Raw genomic sequence first — 15,660 nt, forward strand, 5'->3', positions numbered from 1 at the left:
ACCACGTATTATTTGCCCCTGGTACCGCCTCCCCTCTCCGGGTCTCCACTCCCGAGTTATATTTTCTATACAGTCCCACTGATGCTGAGTTCTCGAATCTCCTGCAAAACCTGCTCTACTCTTGCATCTAAATGCCCCTCGGCATAGAGGTCTCTGGTGTCTGCATCCAGGTACTGTTGCACTTGCGCCATCCGAGAGTATGCTTCGGCACAGAACCGCAGCTGGATCTTGACCAACGCTTCGAACGTGGGATCCAAGTACGGTACCCGCAAATCGATCAATTGGGGCAGCTCCGAGAAAAGCTGATCGTTGAGCTGTTCGTAAGCAAGCTTGGCCATTTCGAGCTCCTTCTCCGTCCGAGGCAGTTTGGTCGCATCCTTGTCGGGCTTCTCAACAAGACGCTTCACTTTTGCTCGGAGCGCATCGTAATCAAGCAGTTTGTGGGATCTCTTCTTGATGCACTCGTTGACATCGGGGAAGTACGAGCAGAAACGGTTGATGGGGTCCAACACGGTCATTCGGTAGGGCCCGTCCAGGGCCTTGATTGTCTCCGAGTCAAGGTCCTCCACAGCCTGTTTGTAGCTTCTGCTGACGCCGTCTCGGGCACCCGAGTCCCCGTAAAAGGCATCAATCGTTTCGGCTATTCGCATTTGCGACGCAGTCATAGCTACGCGGATAGGATTAGCGACGCGCCTCGGTGCCGGCCGGATGTGTCGGATTGGGGTTACCTCGAAGCGAATCCAGATAGCCTTTGGCCTCCTTTTGCAGCCGCAGCGATGCGGCTTCCATTGTCTTGAACCGTCTACGTCTTCCGTCAGTTTGCAACAACTAAGAGGCTCGTCTCCGTCTCGAACTGGCCCGTCGTACCTTTCCTCCAGCTCATAGTCACGATCGTTTGTCTTCTCCACGTGACCTGGGCGGCTGGGTTAGAAATTTCCGCCCCAAACTCAGCCGAGGGACAGGTGAGCCGTACCCGTCTTCATCATGACTTGCGTCGTCGCGCGATTCACATTCTTCTTGAACCCTGGGTCCATGTCAGCTCCCCTTCGGTCACGCTGCGGGGTCGCAGCTTGTACATACCCGCCCACGACATGTTGACTGATTTTCTCCCGTCGCAAAGAAAAAGAAATAAACAAAAATAAATGGAAACAATGCAGTTCCGGCTGGCTGGATCGCTACGTGTTGGCGGAGGGTGACGGCGTCTCGTCGTCGCTGGAAACGGATGAGAGGGAGAGTGATATCTAGACCTAATCAGGTCGCGCAGCCACGGATGGCACCAAAGCAGCGTCTAACATACGTCAGAAAGAAGGACGGGGCGCAGCGCGGCCTCCGCCACACGCGGCACGGTGTGGCAATCACGTGATGACTCATCGCGTCTCACCTTCGCACCATCGTGAAACGCTCCATTGTGTCCATCGCCAGTGCTCAGTCAAGTGCAGCATCATGTTTAATCCACGTTTCTTAGTGGTCAGCCTCGGAAATCCCTTACCCAAATATGAGAGCCTCCATTCAGCTGGCCATTTCGCCCTCAATGGCCTCGTCAAAGCGCTCAGACAACCGCCGTTTCGCGAGGTGAAATTCGGGAAGCAGACGTGTCTGGTCTCTTCGGGGCCAAAGTACACGCTCGTTCAGTCGCCGACGCTCATGAACATATCTGGACCGTTCGTGGCGAAAGCATGGCAAGACATTGTCCGGCAGCATGATGCATCATCAACAAGTCTCGTCATCATTCACGATGAATTGGAGAAAACCTTTGGCGATGTGAGGCTCACGCCTTGGGATCGAAGTCACCGAGGTCACAATGGGCTGAAAAGTGTCAAGAAGTCATTACTTCAAGATAAATTCCCAAGGTCACCTTTCGTTCGCATAGCAATTGGCATTGGTCGCCCAACTGAGCGGGATCCGGCCACAGTCAGCAAATATGTTTTGGACAAGATCACGCTCGAGCAGCGAAGGGTATTAGAAGAGGCTGTCCCATTCGACGTAGCCAAGAGACTGGTAGAGCTCGAAGACGAGTGGAGAACAGAAATTGAATCCTGATTGTCAGCGAAGTTGGTCCATACAGGCTGCAACACGCATAATTTTGTTGAACCACCACGGTTCTCATGCGTGGGCGCTGATTCCCGGAACAATCAGCATTGAATCAGGGGCCAATGACCTTTGCAGTCCCAAGTCGCTCTCTCGAGGAGCTTCTACAAATCCTCTTGCCAGCCTAGAAAGAGCCTTGTTGCAGAAGTCGCACTGGTAGCGTGGCGTGAGCTATCGAGTTTATACACCGGGCTATCTCGTCATGCTGTCGGTGGATCTGTCGAAGCAACGTCAGTATACTACCTGAGACATTCATAATCAAGACCACAGACTACAGGCTAGATGCAAAGGGAATTCTCGCACCCTCACCCATAGTCTTCCGTTCCGTTAGTTCTTGCAATCCGTTTGGAGTCAGACCACGTCGCGGCTCTCAGTCAACACAACTACAGTCACACAAACAATTTCCGACTTGTGGGCGGAGGGTTCATCCTAAGAATGCCCTGCAGATAATGGCTAGCCGCGCCCTGTCTCGGTCCGAGAGGATTCGAAATGCCTGTCCTCAATGCCAAGACAATCACAAAAAAGGGGAGATGTAAGTCGTTGAAAGCAAATGCGGCTTCCTAGGCACCAATTCTTCGCCTAGGAGGATTGTTTCTGTCCCATCTTCTGGTGGACCATCGAGGACTGTGTTGGTTAACTGCCCCGAGCGAGGCGCCGCCACACAAAGGGATAAGATTCCGCCAATTAGAAGCACAGGATTTCCCCTGGCAACCCGAGAGCTGAGGCGGTTATCTCCCAGGTTGAATGGACGATGCGGCTTATTGTCGGTTTGAAACAACGTGGCGTGCCGGATCCCGGCCAATTGAGGACTTGAGCGATAAGAACATGATGAACTCGAGCAGGCAAAGCTTGACGTACATGCAATCAACTGCCTCGTTATCTCTCAATGCCTTTGCTGTCCTCTCAATCCAAAGTGCTGGTGCTCTGCATTCGCCATACCCAACTGCTGCGGAACCTCGATTTATAATTCTGGAACCTGGGCCCATGATCAAGACATGTTCGCACTTTGGCAACTGAGGTGTTTGTTGTGGATAGATTTCACCGCTCCCGCTGACGGCATTCATATCAGACGAGGCTCATTACCGTACTTTGAATATGAATGGCGCTGCCATGTTGGTTACGGAGGATCACGCACGCCACATCGGCTACACAGAAGGCTCGACATGCCCAGGCCTGACGTTTGTCGGCTGATTTCACATTGCATGATGGCAACTACTATCAGGGAGGAACCTTGCCGACTCGTATTGAAAAAAGTGGCTCCAGCGCATGGCCGATTGGCGTCTCCCGAGTCATCCTGATAAGACATGGTGCACTTGTCGTTGAGAGCCAACAGAAACACCAACCTAGATATTGATATCTAGCAGACACCACACCGTCTTAGGCGGACTGGCCTGTTCATTCCTGACCAACCCCTGCCCCTGCATGTCGTCGGACGGGATTCGACGCTGGGCTTGGCATGACCGGCTATCTAACCCAAGTAGTCATTGAAAAGTATTGCAATGTGCCTTGTAGATGTCAAGGTCTTCAGGTGGCTCTCTGTTTGGTCTGCGTGCCATGCGGTTTAGAAAGCGTGGCTTCGGAGGGGAGGGTTCATGCGCCGGAGAGTGTGAAGATATAATCTGACGGCACCGCAGATCTTTGCATCCTTTTCATGGAATTCGCCTCTCCCCCATCGCACTCCTCTTTTCTGTTTTCCTCCTGCATAACAGTCACCGTTGAGCTTCAACGAGGGTGGGAAGACGGTCACCATGGCCAGCCAATACAATGGAACAACCGGCACTGCCGATGCCGGGTACTCGACCAATGTCCATGATCTGAACATTTTCTACGACGTAGGTTTCGAGAAGCATTGCACAAACACCTCGCAATGGGGGGGTTTCGGTCTAACGCGCCATGCAGACGGGTAATCTGACCTTCCTGACCATGTCGTCGGTCCTCGTGCTTCTCATGATCCCCGGCGTGGGCTTCTTCTACAGCGGCCTCGCGAGAAGAAAGTCGGCTCTCCAGCTCGTCCTCCTCTCCATGCTCTCCGTGGCCGTCATCGGCTTCCAGTGGTTCTTTTGGGGATACTCGTTGACCTTTGCGCGGACCGGAAACGCCTTCTTGGGCGACCTCAGCCAGTTTGGCCTGATGAAGACGCTCGCCCAGCCAAACGGCTCGGCTTTCCTCCCCGACATCCTCCTCTGCCTGTACCAGGGCATGTTTGCAGCCATTACGTGAGTTCCAAAGACGAGACAAGCCCATCCGAGACACGAGACACAGCAAGTCCTCTGACCGAGCCCTTCAAAACACCACAGGCCAGCTCTCGCCATCGGCGCCGTCGCCGACCGCGGCCGCATGCTCCCGGCCATCGTCTTCATCTTCATCTGGTCCACGGTCGTGTACGACCCCATCGCCTACTGGACGTGGAACCCAAACGGCTGGCTGTACAAGCTGCCGGCGTACGACTTCGCAGGCGGCGGCCCCGTGCACATCGCCTCGGGCAGCTGCGCGCTCGCGTACAGCGTCATGCTCGGCAAGCGAACGGGCTACTCCAAGACGCACGGCCTGCCCTACCGGCCTCACAGCGTGACAAACGTCGTCCTCGGCACCGTCTTCCTCTGGGTCGGCTGGTTCGGCTTCAACGGCGGCTCCGCGCTGGCCATGAACCTCCGCGCCGTCATGGCCTGCTACGTGACCAACCTGGCCGCCTCGTGCGGCGGCATCGTCTGGGTCCTCCTCGACTACCGCCTCGAGAGGAAATGGAGCACCATCGGCTTCTGCTCCGGCGCCATCTCGGGCCTCGTCGCCATCACCCCCGCCGCCGGCTTCGTCTCCCCCTGGGCCGCCCTCGTCGTCGGCCTCCTCGGCGGCGCCTGCTGCAACCTCGCCACCAAGCTCAAGTTCCTGGCCGGCGTCGACGACGCCCTCGACATCTTTGCCGTCCACGGCGTCGGCGGCATGGTCGGCAACGTCCTCACCGGCATCTTTGGCGCGTACGCAACCCTCCCAACCAAAAACACACAAGTCCCTGTAAAACAAAAACAAAAACCAAGAACCCAGGTTAACCCGCCCCCCGTCCAGATCCTACATTGCCGGCCTCGACGGCACCGCCTACCCGGCCATCGGCTGGATCCAGCACAACTGGGTCCAGCTAGGCTACCAGCTCGCCGCCATCTGCGCAGCATTCGGCTGGTCCTTCGCGCTGACCTGCACCATCCTGTTCCTCATGAACCTCGTCCCCGGCCTGAGCCTACGCGTCTCCGCCACCGAGGAAGACGTCGGCATCGACGACGCCCAGCTCGGCGAATTCGCCTACGACTACGTCGAGTCGACCCGTCACGTGGCCGACGCCGCGTCCCCGGGATCCATGTCCTCCAGCAGTTGTGGTTCTACCCACGAGAAGACCTCTCCGGGGTTTATCTGAACGGCGCGCGGCATCGTGACGACTGTCCCGCTCACGCGAGGGTATTCTCATGCCGTGTCACGGTCTCAGTCTCGTTTTCCTCAGATAGTTGGCGTGCATGGCATGCAAAGTACCACTGCGAGAATCACAAGGACTTGTTACGTTGCCAGACCCGTGTTGCTGCTCACGTTGTGGAGCGCGGACCGGCCCGATGAGGGCCGACATCCGAACGTATTTTTAAGTTTGTGACTCTGTGCCCCATCCATGCAACGTCGCAATCACGTCATTCACATCTTCGCATCATCACATCAATGTCAAACGACCCAATAGAATCGGCTAGAAATCGCATCGAATGTCCCTTGCTTGACGCTGTGAGCGCTCCTGTATAATACTTATAGATCTAGACCAAGCGCTGGCTGACGGTGTGGGGGTAATTCATTCAATTCAACAGCGCCGATGCAAATGCTCTAGTTCCCACATCAATCCATGACTACACCCTCGCTCCTCCATAAAGCCAATTTTAAACCATGTGGTATACCTGAGTCGTCTTATTCATAGCATTCATCCCTGTCAAAGAAAACCGGTGAACTCCGCTTGTGCAGCTCGAAAAAAAAAAAAAAAGAACCATGCCTCTGTTGGATCCCCTCAGTCGCCACACGAAGCCCATATCACGCGCGCCGAAATCTCATTTCAATTCGAGTTGCCTGAAATATGGCTACCGTCTGCCTGTTCGAATATTTTGGGAGCGGGGCATTCCTTCTCTTATTTCCATGTTGGCCGAACCCTTTGTTTCCAAATGGCAACAGGGGCTTCCCCACTGCCCTCGGTTTCAACAAAGAAATGCCTTATCCGAGCAACCTAATATAAAATCACTGCTCATCGTCATCTGGAGGCGGCCGACGCAGGCGCGCTGTGCTGGGTCCAGCGCCATTCAGTGACCTCGTCCGTTGAGGAATGGGAGACACTGTCAAATTGCCTATGCTTGCCTCCGCTCGCCCATTAGCGCTAGGTGGTGGATTCCCAGTCGCCGGTTGGTTAGTGATGAAGGTAGAGAAAGCCAATGGCGGCTGCGACCGCGAAAGTGAATTGTCCAAAGATTGAACCGTCGGATGGGCATGACCAAATGTAGAAACCGCATACTGCATGATCCCTGGCGGTGCAGGCGGCGTTGGTGGTATAGGAATCGAAGTCAAGGCAGGCGGTAAAGTCGTGGCTTGGCCAAGTTCTCCAAGTGCAGTAGGAATAAGTGACGGGTTCTGAGCTGCTGGGTCGACTGCCATGTCGGTTCCATCGAGGCCCTCAAAGTCGTTCTCTTCGTCGGCCATTTCGTCATCAAAACCTTCACCTTCGGCGGCGTTGTTGAGATAATCGGCCATAGTCTGCGAACGTCTGGCTGCCGCGCCTCTGATCCGACTGGCACCGGCTCGATACGGCAGACTTTCCCTGAGCTCTTCAAATCGCGGCGAGTTGTTCAGAAAGTCACGGAACTGCGAGACCATACTGCCAGAAAAGACACAGAAGACGTCGCGCTGGTGCTGTGTGAACTCTGTTTCGAATGCGTTAGAATCAGAACGGGGGAGGAGGAAGGCTGCCAGCAAATTCTGTATCACTCACCAGCCGGCGCAACTCTGCAGTACGCTTGGAAATCGTCTCGTTGAAATGCGGCAACGCCGGTCAGGCTAAGGTGAGTGAGTTTCGGGCACGAGTTAAGCAACGTCATGATGCTCTGAATGTCGTTAGAGCTGAAGGCTGAAAGTGACTGGCATGCAAAAGAAGTTGCGAGGCATAAAATAGACTCACCTTTAGGGTCAGATTAATACAATAGCTAAGATGGACGCGCTCCAGGCTCGGCGTGTAGTACTCCCCTCCGATAAACACTCCGCTAGCATCTCTCCGTACTCTGGGCCGATAAGCAGCTTCAGCCAAGGCAAAGACGGATTGATCGGTAATGGAACTGCATTTGACAAGACCAATTCTCTTCAGCTTTGGTAGTAATGCCAGTCGCTCTACAGAGTCATCTGTCAAGTTTGTGCAACAGCCTAAATCAATGTACCGAATGCGATTGCAGCTTTGCACAAGCTTCTTGACGCCCTCATCGGTGATTTGCCCGCAGTGGCCTAAATGAACGTAGTGGAGATTCTTGCCAAGCTTCGAGATGGCGTGCACGGCGGCATCCGTGATATTGCGGCATTTGGCAAGGACCAAGTTGCGGAGCCGGGGAGCAACGTCGATGATTTTCTGCACGGCAGCATCGGTGAGGCGCGTGCAAGACGTCAGGTCGAGGATTCGGAGATGTTCATATGTCCGCACCCGCTTGTCGGGAAGATTTAAAAACGCGCCATCGTCGATGAGCTCGCAACTGGCAAGCCGGAGTTCTCGCAAACAGGTTCCTCTGAAGAGGAGTGACGTAACTGGAGCGTTGCCAATATGCACACATTGGTGGAGATCGATTTCAAGAATGTTGGGACATAGTTCAGCAAAAGCGAGAATGGCATTATCGCGTAGTTGTGCACATTCGTTCAGTTTAAGCTAAAGAAGAATACGTCAGTCAACGATGAGGGCAGCGCGGCAAGATTTTGTAGGGAATATCACGGCATACTCTCTTGATGTATCTGCAGCTCTGGGCAAGGTTGATCATGCTCTCGTTGGAGATGCCGTCACAGCCGGAGATGTTGAGGCCTTGCAGCCTCTTGCAGGTTCGGGCGATAGTATTTATGGACTGCTCGGTAATGTTCTTGTCGTTTGAAATATCCAGGGCCAGCAGCGACGGGCTGTTCTCAACCAGGGCGATGAGACCAGAGTCGGTCAAGCCCCGGCAGTTAGTCAGCGTCAACCTCTCCACCCTGGTGCACGCGGCCAAGGGCAGGACGCTTCCGTCGTTGACCTTTTCGGCAAGAGCGGCAAGGTTCAATCGTTTTATGAAGTCGCGATAGCTGAAGAAAGGACGCTCGAGGCCCAGGGTCTGGCAGATGCTGCTGTGGTTTCTCCAGTTGGTGCAGGCAGGGCGGTGCCACAACAGGTCGACGGCGTTGCGAGCCCATCGCTTGGATACGAGCATACAGTGATACAAGTCTGATGTGGCACCGAGTTTGGCGAAGACGCTGATGAGAATCTCGTTGGGCAGCCTGTTGATGGGTGGCCAGCACGAGTCCTCGACCTGCATGTCCTGGAAGTTGGGGACGCCCAAGGACGATTCGGAGTCGTTGGCGCCGAGAAAGAAATCGGACTCTTCGTTGTCGGCAGGGGCGGGCGAGGCGGTGGACGACGAGGAGCGAGAGTCGTCCTGCTCATCGGGAGTAGCGCTGGCCCGGCTGGCCATCATGTTGACGGGCGCGGCTGAGGGAATCATAGCCACGGCGGCAGAAGTGAGGCCTTGGAATGCCGTCCCCTTGATGGCCGGCGGCGGCCAAGCTGGCTGCTTTGTAGCTGCGGGGCAGGATGACGCTGAAAAGGCTCCGTGCCGGTGCCAGTCAACCAGCTAGGTTGGGCAGCCAGGAATCAAGATAAGGCGCAGACAGTCGGGGAAAGCCTGGGCGTGACGGGACGCCTGACGGAAGCTGACGGGAGCTGACGGGAGCCGACGGGAGGCCGACGGCTGCGGCGGGAGGTTGCGGTCGGATCGATGCGTTGATGTAATCGCTTGGCAGCACGGTGATGTGGGCGGTGGTGCGGAAAGATGGTGAAGGGGACGGAGAGAAGGGAAGCGAGGAAGCGAGATGTCCGGGACGAGTTTTGGGACCACACAGTCGTAGAGGGCTGCGGCGCTTTGCCCGAAGCAGTTGACGACTCCCAGCACGACGTCTCAAGTGCTCAAGCTGAGGGGGTCTCGGCTTCAAATGTCAACGTTTTCAAATCCAAATGGAATCGACGTGGCTCGCAAGCGCTTGACGGTCAAAGTGCCGGCAGGTGCCCCAGTCACAGCCACAGGTCTTGATTCAGCGATGCCTGACCGAGTCACCAGTCGACGCCTGGCCTGTTGCTTGGAATTGTCCGCGAAAGCGATCACGGGTCGTGCTCGCCTGCAGATCTCTCCACGTCCACGTCTACGTCCCGATGGGCGAGTTTGCATTAGTAAGGTGCGTTGCTCCGTAGTCTGGTACCAATTGGCTGACCAGACCACCGCTGGACGGCCACTGGGCCACTGCCAACTGGAGAGGGTGCGCGGACCAGTGCGCGGACCAGTGCGCGGCACTCGAAACGGTGACTAAGTGCCGTGGCAACGCTCAGCGGGGGCCCGGCGGGGAGGGGGACTCAGCGACCCAGCCGGCCAGTTGACGGTTTCACGGCCTGTGAGCTGAGAGGCCTGGGGCACCATCCACCTTGTTACGTACGTACTTGACAACGCCCAGGCTGCCGTTTCAATGTCGCCGTTTGAGCCTTTGCCATCTGCAAACAGACCACGAACCGGCTCTCTCTCTCGATTCTCCTTTGTCCAACACGCATCCAACAACTTGTTTCCCAGTACGTATACCGAGCAGCCCTACAGTCTCGGCAAAAAGTGAGTGAAAACAACTCAGCCGCGCCTGCAGGCCCGTGTTTGCTGCTGACATGCATGATTCTGCATGATTGTATCTACCATACTCCGTACACGCTGTTTCAACACCCATCCTCGACCGACTCCCCGATCCAAGCACCCGTCGAATCCGCTACCCAATTGCTCCCTTTGTTGTTATTATTAGTAGCGTCTCGTACGGGCGATCCCCCGAGCCTCCAATATTCGGATCCCACACTGAACCCCTGCCTGGCTTTACACCGGCACGGACATGCCAGCCATGCTCAATCGTCATGGCCATGGCCCGTGGCTCATGAGACACCGGGCATTACGGTCTGGTGGATGCATCTAACGGACAGCTCTGAAACGCCGCTCTTGTGCTGACCAACTCTCGAGACAAAGGCCACCATTCGCATGTTGCGCAGCACGCCACACGATCCCAGCACGTGACCCTGTCCCAACTTCAGCGACCTCTCAACGGCCACTGGCCAGTCAAAGGGGTGTGTCACTATGAATAAATGTTATTGCTTCTCAAAAAACACAACTCTACTCGAATACCCAGCATCAAAATCATACGAGACACCTCGGTTCATAAGTGTTGCACCGGAAACCGTCTGATTGCCATCCACTTTGTACATGGCTTTGGCGTCAAGACCTTGAAGACGCACCACTGGCCAGCCGTTGTTGATGGTGGGTTTGAGTTGAAAGTAGAACAATACAGCGTCTTTTCCGTCTTCTGAGATGAACAACGCCGCAGGATAGTCAGACTCCTCCGGTAGGTTGAGGCGCCACATGTCACCTTGGATGACAATAGGATTTATCTTCTCAGCAAGCCTAATGAGGTCTGGAACCTTGGCCCTGTCCTGTTCGGGCATGTGTGACGGATCAAGCTCGAGGCCGAATGAACCACCCATCATGGCAACATGGGCTCTGAACTCGATGGTTTCGTTGCGTCCGCTTTGGCTGTTTGGTGTCGCAGATATGTGCGCTCCCATGGCGGATGCCGGATATGCCAGTGAGGTTCCGAACTGAATATGGATGCGCTCTACCGCATCAGTGTTGTCAGAAGTCCAGATCTGCGGGAAGTATTGAAGCACGCCGGGGTCAAATCTTCCTCCTCCTGAAGCGGAGCCTTCCCAGAGCACGTCTGGGAACCGTTCCGTGAGCCTGTCAAATACCCTGTACAGCCCAAGCATATATTGATGGTTGGCATATGGTGTCGGCGTTTCGTGCATACCGCGGTTGCTGTCCCACTTCACATACGCAATGTTGGAACTGGTGAGGATATTGGATACTGAGTCGATAATAAATTCCTGGACCTCGGGCAACGCGACATTAAGCACCAATTGGTGTCTCGTCAAGGTGCGAGGGTACTTGCCGGCGTGAAGAGCCCAGTCAGGATGCTCCTCATACAGGCTCGAGTTTGGGTTCACCATTTCAGGTTCAAACCACAGGCCGAATTTGAGCTTTGCAGACGAATTACCAACAGATAGATTGGTGACCTCGTCAGCCAACGCCTTGAGCCCATCAGGGAATCGTTGAGGGTTGACCTTCCAGTCTCCTAGCCCAGCGTCGTCACTTGTGCGAGGGTACTTGACGCCAAACCAGCCATCATCCATCACGAAGAGCCTGGCTCCGAGCTCCGCACTCTGCTGTGCGAGTTGATAAATCGTGGTGGCATTGTAGTCGAAACCGAGGCCCTCCCAGCTATTGAGGAGGACAGGGCGCGTCTCGGTAGCATATCTGCTTTTCATCAAGTGCTGGCGATAGAGATGATGCAGTCTGCGTGACATGCCGCCGATACCAGTGCTTGAGAATATGGCGACGCACTCGGGGGACTGCAGCGACTCGCCGGGTCCAAGTGGCCATGCGAGCTGGGACGGATTGAATCCAAGCACGGCCCTCGTAAGGCCTTGAGAGCTCTTTTCCACCTCGGCGGCAAAGGATCCAGTGTAGACCAGAGAAAATCCATACGCCTCTCCGTGAGACTCGGTGGTAGTGCGAGACACGACTGCGAGGAACGGGTTGTGCAAGTGAGACGAGTATCCAGTTGTACTTCCAAAGCTGCCACAACATATCAGCATCAGCAGCATCCGGACAAAAGAAATCTCAGCCAGAGCCCTACTCACCCCTGAGTCCCAAAATCGACCTTTCTGCGGACCCTCATGCCCTCTCGAGCCCAATCCCCCCCGAGCTGGAGCATATCATAGTCGCCCCACGGCAGGTCGACGCTGAAGCTTGCAAGTCTCTCGATGGTGATGTTTCCGCTGCCGCCATTCGTGACATTGACACTGCGGACAATAGCGTCATGTTTGGGGAAGATGGAATAAATGAGATCCGCTGACACGGAACTGTACTTGTCATAGAGGTGTACGACGAGCGTGGAAACCTCCTCGTCTTGCCCAAATGTAGACGGCAGGCCGTTGAGCGCAGGTTTCCCATCGACGACTTTGTGCCCCTGATACTGGAACTCACTGACGGTATATCCCTCTGATTGCCGAATCTGAACGGCGGGGATTCGGAAGTCGCCTCGGCCAAGATCAGGCAGTTCTCGCCGCACGCGGCCGATGGTGTTGACCCAGCCCTGGACAGGCCCAACTTCACTCTCAATGGTATCGCCGTCGACTGGTCCGCCAAAGTGGTCCCCAATCAGGTCTCCCGTAGTACTGTCAACATGAAAATGGTACGAAACATTGTCACCATTGAGAGCGAATGAAGTTCCATCGACCTCGATTGCTGTAGGCATTGTCAGCTTTTTCCGTCGGGAAACAAGATGAAGAGACAGGCAGAGAGAACCTACGTGTTTGAGAAGCGCGCTGCGCACTCACAGCCGACGTCATGCCAGCGGTGAGGAGAAACACAGCCAGTCCACCAAGAACCGGACCTGGCTGCATGATTGCATCGCAGGCCCAACTTTATTTGGGCATTGGCCGTTTCTTTCAATGGAGAGGCGTCGAAGATGAAACAGACACGAATTCCAAGGCAAGAGACCAGGCAGATTGAAGACATTGCATACTATGGGACACCAGCAGAATTTCTCCGCGTCGTCACCTCCAAGCCTCGCTGGGGCTATGGCGTGGCTGCGATATTTTTGCTGGCCACATTCGGCCGTCTTCTGGACTCGACGCATGCCGAGTGGCTAGCTCCTCAGACGCACAAGCATGATGCCCAACTACACTTTTGTACGAATCCAGCCTACCCACCGACGGTGACGGCGACGATTCGGTCGGGTCCGGGGAAAGTTGGGGAGAATTTTGGAGTACGTTCCGGTACTACGCGCCCGACTCCGCTTCAAGAAGCAAGCATTGATTGGCTGCGAGGCTCACATGCGGGGAGCAACCCTGCTGTAGCCCGTCTCCTACACGACCATGATGAATGACTCTGTCGGTGGTTTTGGAGCTCGTCGAGGCTGATTCCTTTTTGCGCGCTCATTTGACGGCGGTTGTCGGCGTAAAGCAACCTGTTGATTGGCCAGTCAGTCCCCGCACCCAAGCCGCACCGCTACGTCACAAACTTCCCCCGCCTCGCAGCTCGACTACTGGCTGCAGTCAACTCATCGCCTACACATCGAGCAGTCAATCCGCAATGCTTCGCCCATCACGGCTCGCCCGGCCACTCGCCCGGGTGTCAGGCCGTCCATCCGCAGTGCCGACTGCCAGCCGTGCGCGGCTCTCCCAACGAGCATCTACCCGCGCCACCCACGACCTGGACCTCAACAGGCTCAACAACAAACGTCGCGACTATGAGAAGAACCGCACAGCGTTCCTGGCCGCCGGCGCCGTTGCCGGAATCATTTCCTTCGTCTACACGGCATGGAAGCTGAAGAAGGCGCTGGATGCACAAAGCGCCAAGGAAAAAATGGCAGTACGATGCGACGCCCCCATTCCCACCGAGGCGTTCAAGACGGAGGCCGGCGAGAAGCGCAAGGTCGTCCTCCACGACGAACAGGGCAGGGAGATTGTTCCCACGGGATACAGCGTCGTCCCGGCGTTTCCCCGCACCATGGACCTCGACCTCCCGGGAGGTTCGACTGCAGACCAACCCGTGGCCGCATCCCTCTCGGACAGCGCCGGCGTGGAATACACACTCGTCGGACTGGGCATGCGCACAGTTACCTTTATCGGTATCCAGGTATACCTGGTGGGGTTCTACGTCGCCACGCAGGACATTGAGCGCCTGCAGCGTTACCTGGTCAAGAAGATCAACCCGCTCGCCACGACGCTGATTCCCTCTGAGAAGGAGGCCCTGCGCAGGGCGCTCCGCGATGCCGCCGAGGGCGAACGGACGTGGGACTCTATCCTGAGGGAAGCCGGGTGCCGCACGGCCTTCCGCATCGTGCCCGTCCGCGACACCGACTTTCATCATTTGAGGGATGGATTTGTGCGAGCCGTTCAGGCTCGCTCCGGGCGCGACAAGACGTACAACGACGAGGCGTTTGGTGCGGCTATGAAGGACTTCAAGAACTTCTTCAACCGCGGACAGGTCCCCAAGAAGAAGGAGCTCTTGCTGTCGCGCGACGCGCGGGGGACGTTGGCGGTTCTGTATGGCGAGGGAGGTCATGAGCAGCAGGCTGGTAGGACCTTGATGGGCACTATTTCTGACGAGAGACTATCCAGGCTGTTGTGGTTGAACTACCTGGCAGGGAACAGGGTTGCTTCTGAGGGGGCTAGGGACAATATCATCGAGGGAATTATGGAGTTTGTAGAGCGGCCTGTTGGAACTGTCGCCGCACAGATCTTGTAGATTTTTTTTTTCCTGTTGGGCGGCAGCGGGGAGTGGATTCGTCGTGCCAGATAAAGAGGTCACTTGTACACTAGAAGCACGATACACAGTGCTCAACCAATGTTCATATTTACCCAGGCGAAATGGCCAATGTACATTATTGCACTTGCATTGAATACCCTCAAAACCTAGGTGTATCCGAAACGACTTGCCCTTGATCTGTGAACGAGTGTCTACCGCAGATCTATGCGTCTACCGTCTATCAAAGCCTCGCTCTGGATATACGGGGAGAGCAGGAATGAAACCAGGACAAATCAGCCGCTGTCTTTCTTTCTTCCGTGCATGACCTCGTGTATTCGGGCACACAAAAGCAAAACCAAACCAGCTCCTGCTTACTTCTTGGACGAATCATCATTAGCCTCCTTCACCAGGGCCTCCAGCTTGCCTTCCTTGTAGAGACTCTGGACGTCAGAGTTGCCACCAATGTGCTTCTGCTTGATGTAGACGTTGGGAACGGTGCGCTGGCCGCTAATGTCCTCGAGGGCATCTTGCAACTCGGCGCCGTCGGCTGCGGGCGTCTTTTTGTCAGTTTGTTTTTTGTTGTTTGGTTGTTTTTTTTTTCTTCTTCTTTTTTTCTGCATTTTTTCTACGGGGAAATCTTGGGCGGAACAAGGACGTGGGAGAGCAAGCAACGTACGGATCTGGTCGAGCTCCAGAACCTCAATCTTGGCGCCGAGCTTCTTGAAGGTTTCCTTGGTTTGTTTACAGTAGGGGCAGTAGGACTTGGAGAAGACGACTATCGAGACGTGTCAGCGACGCAGTCTCCATGCTGCGGCGTGGATTCTGCGGCCACGAGGCGCGTCAGGGAAGAGCTTACCGATGTTGTGCTTGTCAATGATCTGCTGGACCTTGGTTCTTGCCTGGGCCATGACTACGGGACTGCGACGTGCTGCGGATGTAGAGAAGAGGGATC

At 55.5% G+C, this 15,660-nt stretch overlaps 7 protein-coding genes across 7 annotated transcripts; 3 read left to right on the forward strand and 4 right to left on the reverse strand.

Moving 5' to 3' along the window:
• Positions 1-65: 65 nt before the first annotated feature.
• Positions 66-1,093, reverse strand: MAM_04881 (protein hob3; the record flags this gene model as incomplete). Its single annotated transcript, XM_040823679.1, has 5 exons — positions 66-667; positions 729-802; positions 868-913; positions 974-1,024; positions 1,081-1,093. 5 exons carry the CDS (start codon positions 1,091-1,093, stop codon positions 66-68), a joined length of 786 nt encoding a protein of 261 aa, XP_040678350.1.
• Positions 1,094-1,443: 350 nt separating this feature from the next.
• MAM_04882 (mitochondrial peptidyl-tRNA hydrolase) lies at positions 1,444-2,040 on the forward strand (the record flags this gene model as incomplete). The annotated part of the gene is made up of 1 exon (XM_040823680.1): positions 1,444-2,040. One exon carries the CDS (start codon positions 1,444-1,446, stop codon positions 2,038-2,040), a length of 597 nt encoding a protein of 198 aa, XP_040678351.1.
• A 1,796-nt stretch (positions 2,041-3,836) lies between these two features.
• On the forward strand, positions 3,837-5,494 carry MAM_04883 (ammonium permease; the record flags this gene model as incomplete). Its single annotated transcript, XM_040823681.1, has 4 exons — positions 3,837-3,920; positions 3,988-4,304; positions 4,386-5,063; positions 5,131-5,494. The coding sequence occupies 4 exons, from the start codon at positions 3,837-3,839 to the stop codon at positions 5,492-5,494; spliced, it is 1,443 nt and encodes a 480-aa protein (XP_040678352.1).
• Positions 5,495-6,342: 848 nt separating this feature from the next.
• On the reverse strand, positions 6,343-8,822 carry MAM_04884 (F-box domain, Skp2-like protein; the record flags this gene model as incomplete). Its single annotated transcript, XM_040823682.1, has 4 exons — positions 6,343-7,019; positions 7,088-7,199; positions 7,274-8,002; positions 8,073-8,822. 4 exons carry the CDS (start codon positions 8,820-8,822, stop codon positions 6,343-6,345), a joined length of 2,268 nt encoding a protein of 755 aa, XP_040678353.1.
• Positions 8,823-10,486: 1,664 nt separating this feature from the next.
• Positions 10,487-12,859, reverse strand: MAM_04885 (alpha-galactosidase; the record flags this gene model as incomplete). Its single annotated transcript, XM_040823683.1, has 3 exons — positions 10,487-12,029; positions 12,095-12,701; positions 12,766-12,859. 3 exons carry the CDS (start codon positions 12,857-12,859, stop codon positions 10,487-10,489), a joined length of 2,244 nt encoding a protein of 747 aa, XP_040678354.1.
• Positions 12,860-13,550: 691 nt separating this feature from the next.
• MAM_04886 (Chalcone isomerase, subgroup) lies at positions 13,551-14,708 on the forward strand (the record flags this gene model as incomplete). Its single annotated transcript, XM_040823684.1, has 1 exon — positions 13,551-14,708. One exon carries the CDS (start codon positions 13,551-13,553, stop codon positions 14,706-14,708), a length of 1,158 nt encoding a protein of 385 aa, XP_040678355.1.
• Positions 14,709-15,079: 371 nt separating this feature from the next.
• On the reverse strand, positions 15,080-15,616 carry MAM_04887 (Thioredoxin-like fold protein; the record flags this gene model as incomplete). Its single annotated transcript, XM_040823685.1, has 3 exons — positions 15,080-15,255; positions 15,385-15,483; positions 15,565-15,616. 3 exons carry the CDS (start codon positions 15,614-15,616, stop codon positions 15,080-15,082), a joined length of 327 nt encoding a protein of 108 aa, XP_040678356.1.
• Between the last annotated feature and the right edge of the window lie 44 nt (positions 15,617-15,660).

The sequence above is a fragment of the Metarhizium album genome (genome assembly GCF_000804445.1).
Source record: "Metarhizium album ARSEF 1941 chromosome Unknown scaffold_11, whole genome shotgun sequence".
NCBI classification, from domain to species: domain Eukaryota; kingdom Fungi; phylum Ascomycota; class Sordariomycetes; order Hypocreales; family Clavicipitaceae; genus Metarhizium; species Metarhizium album.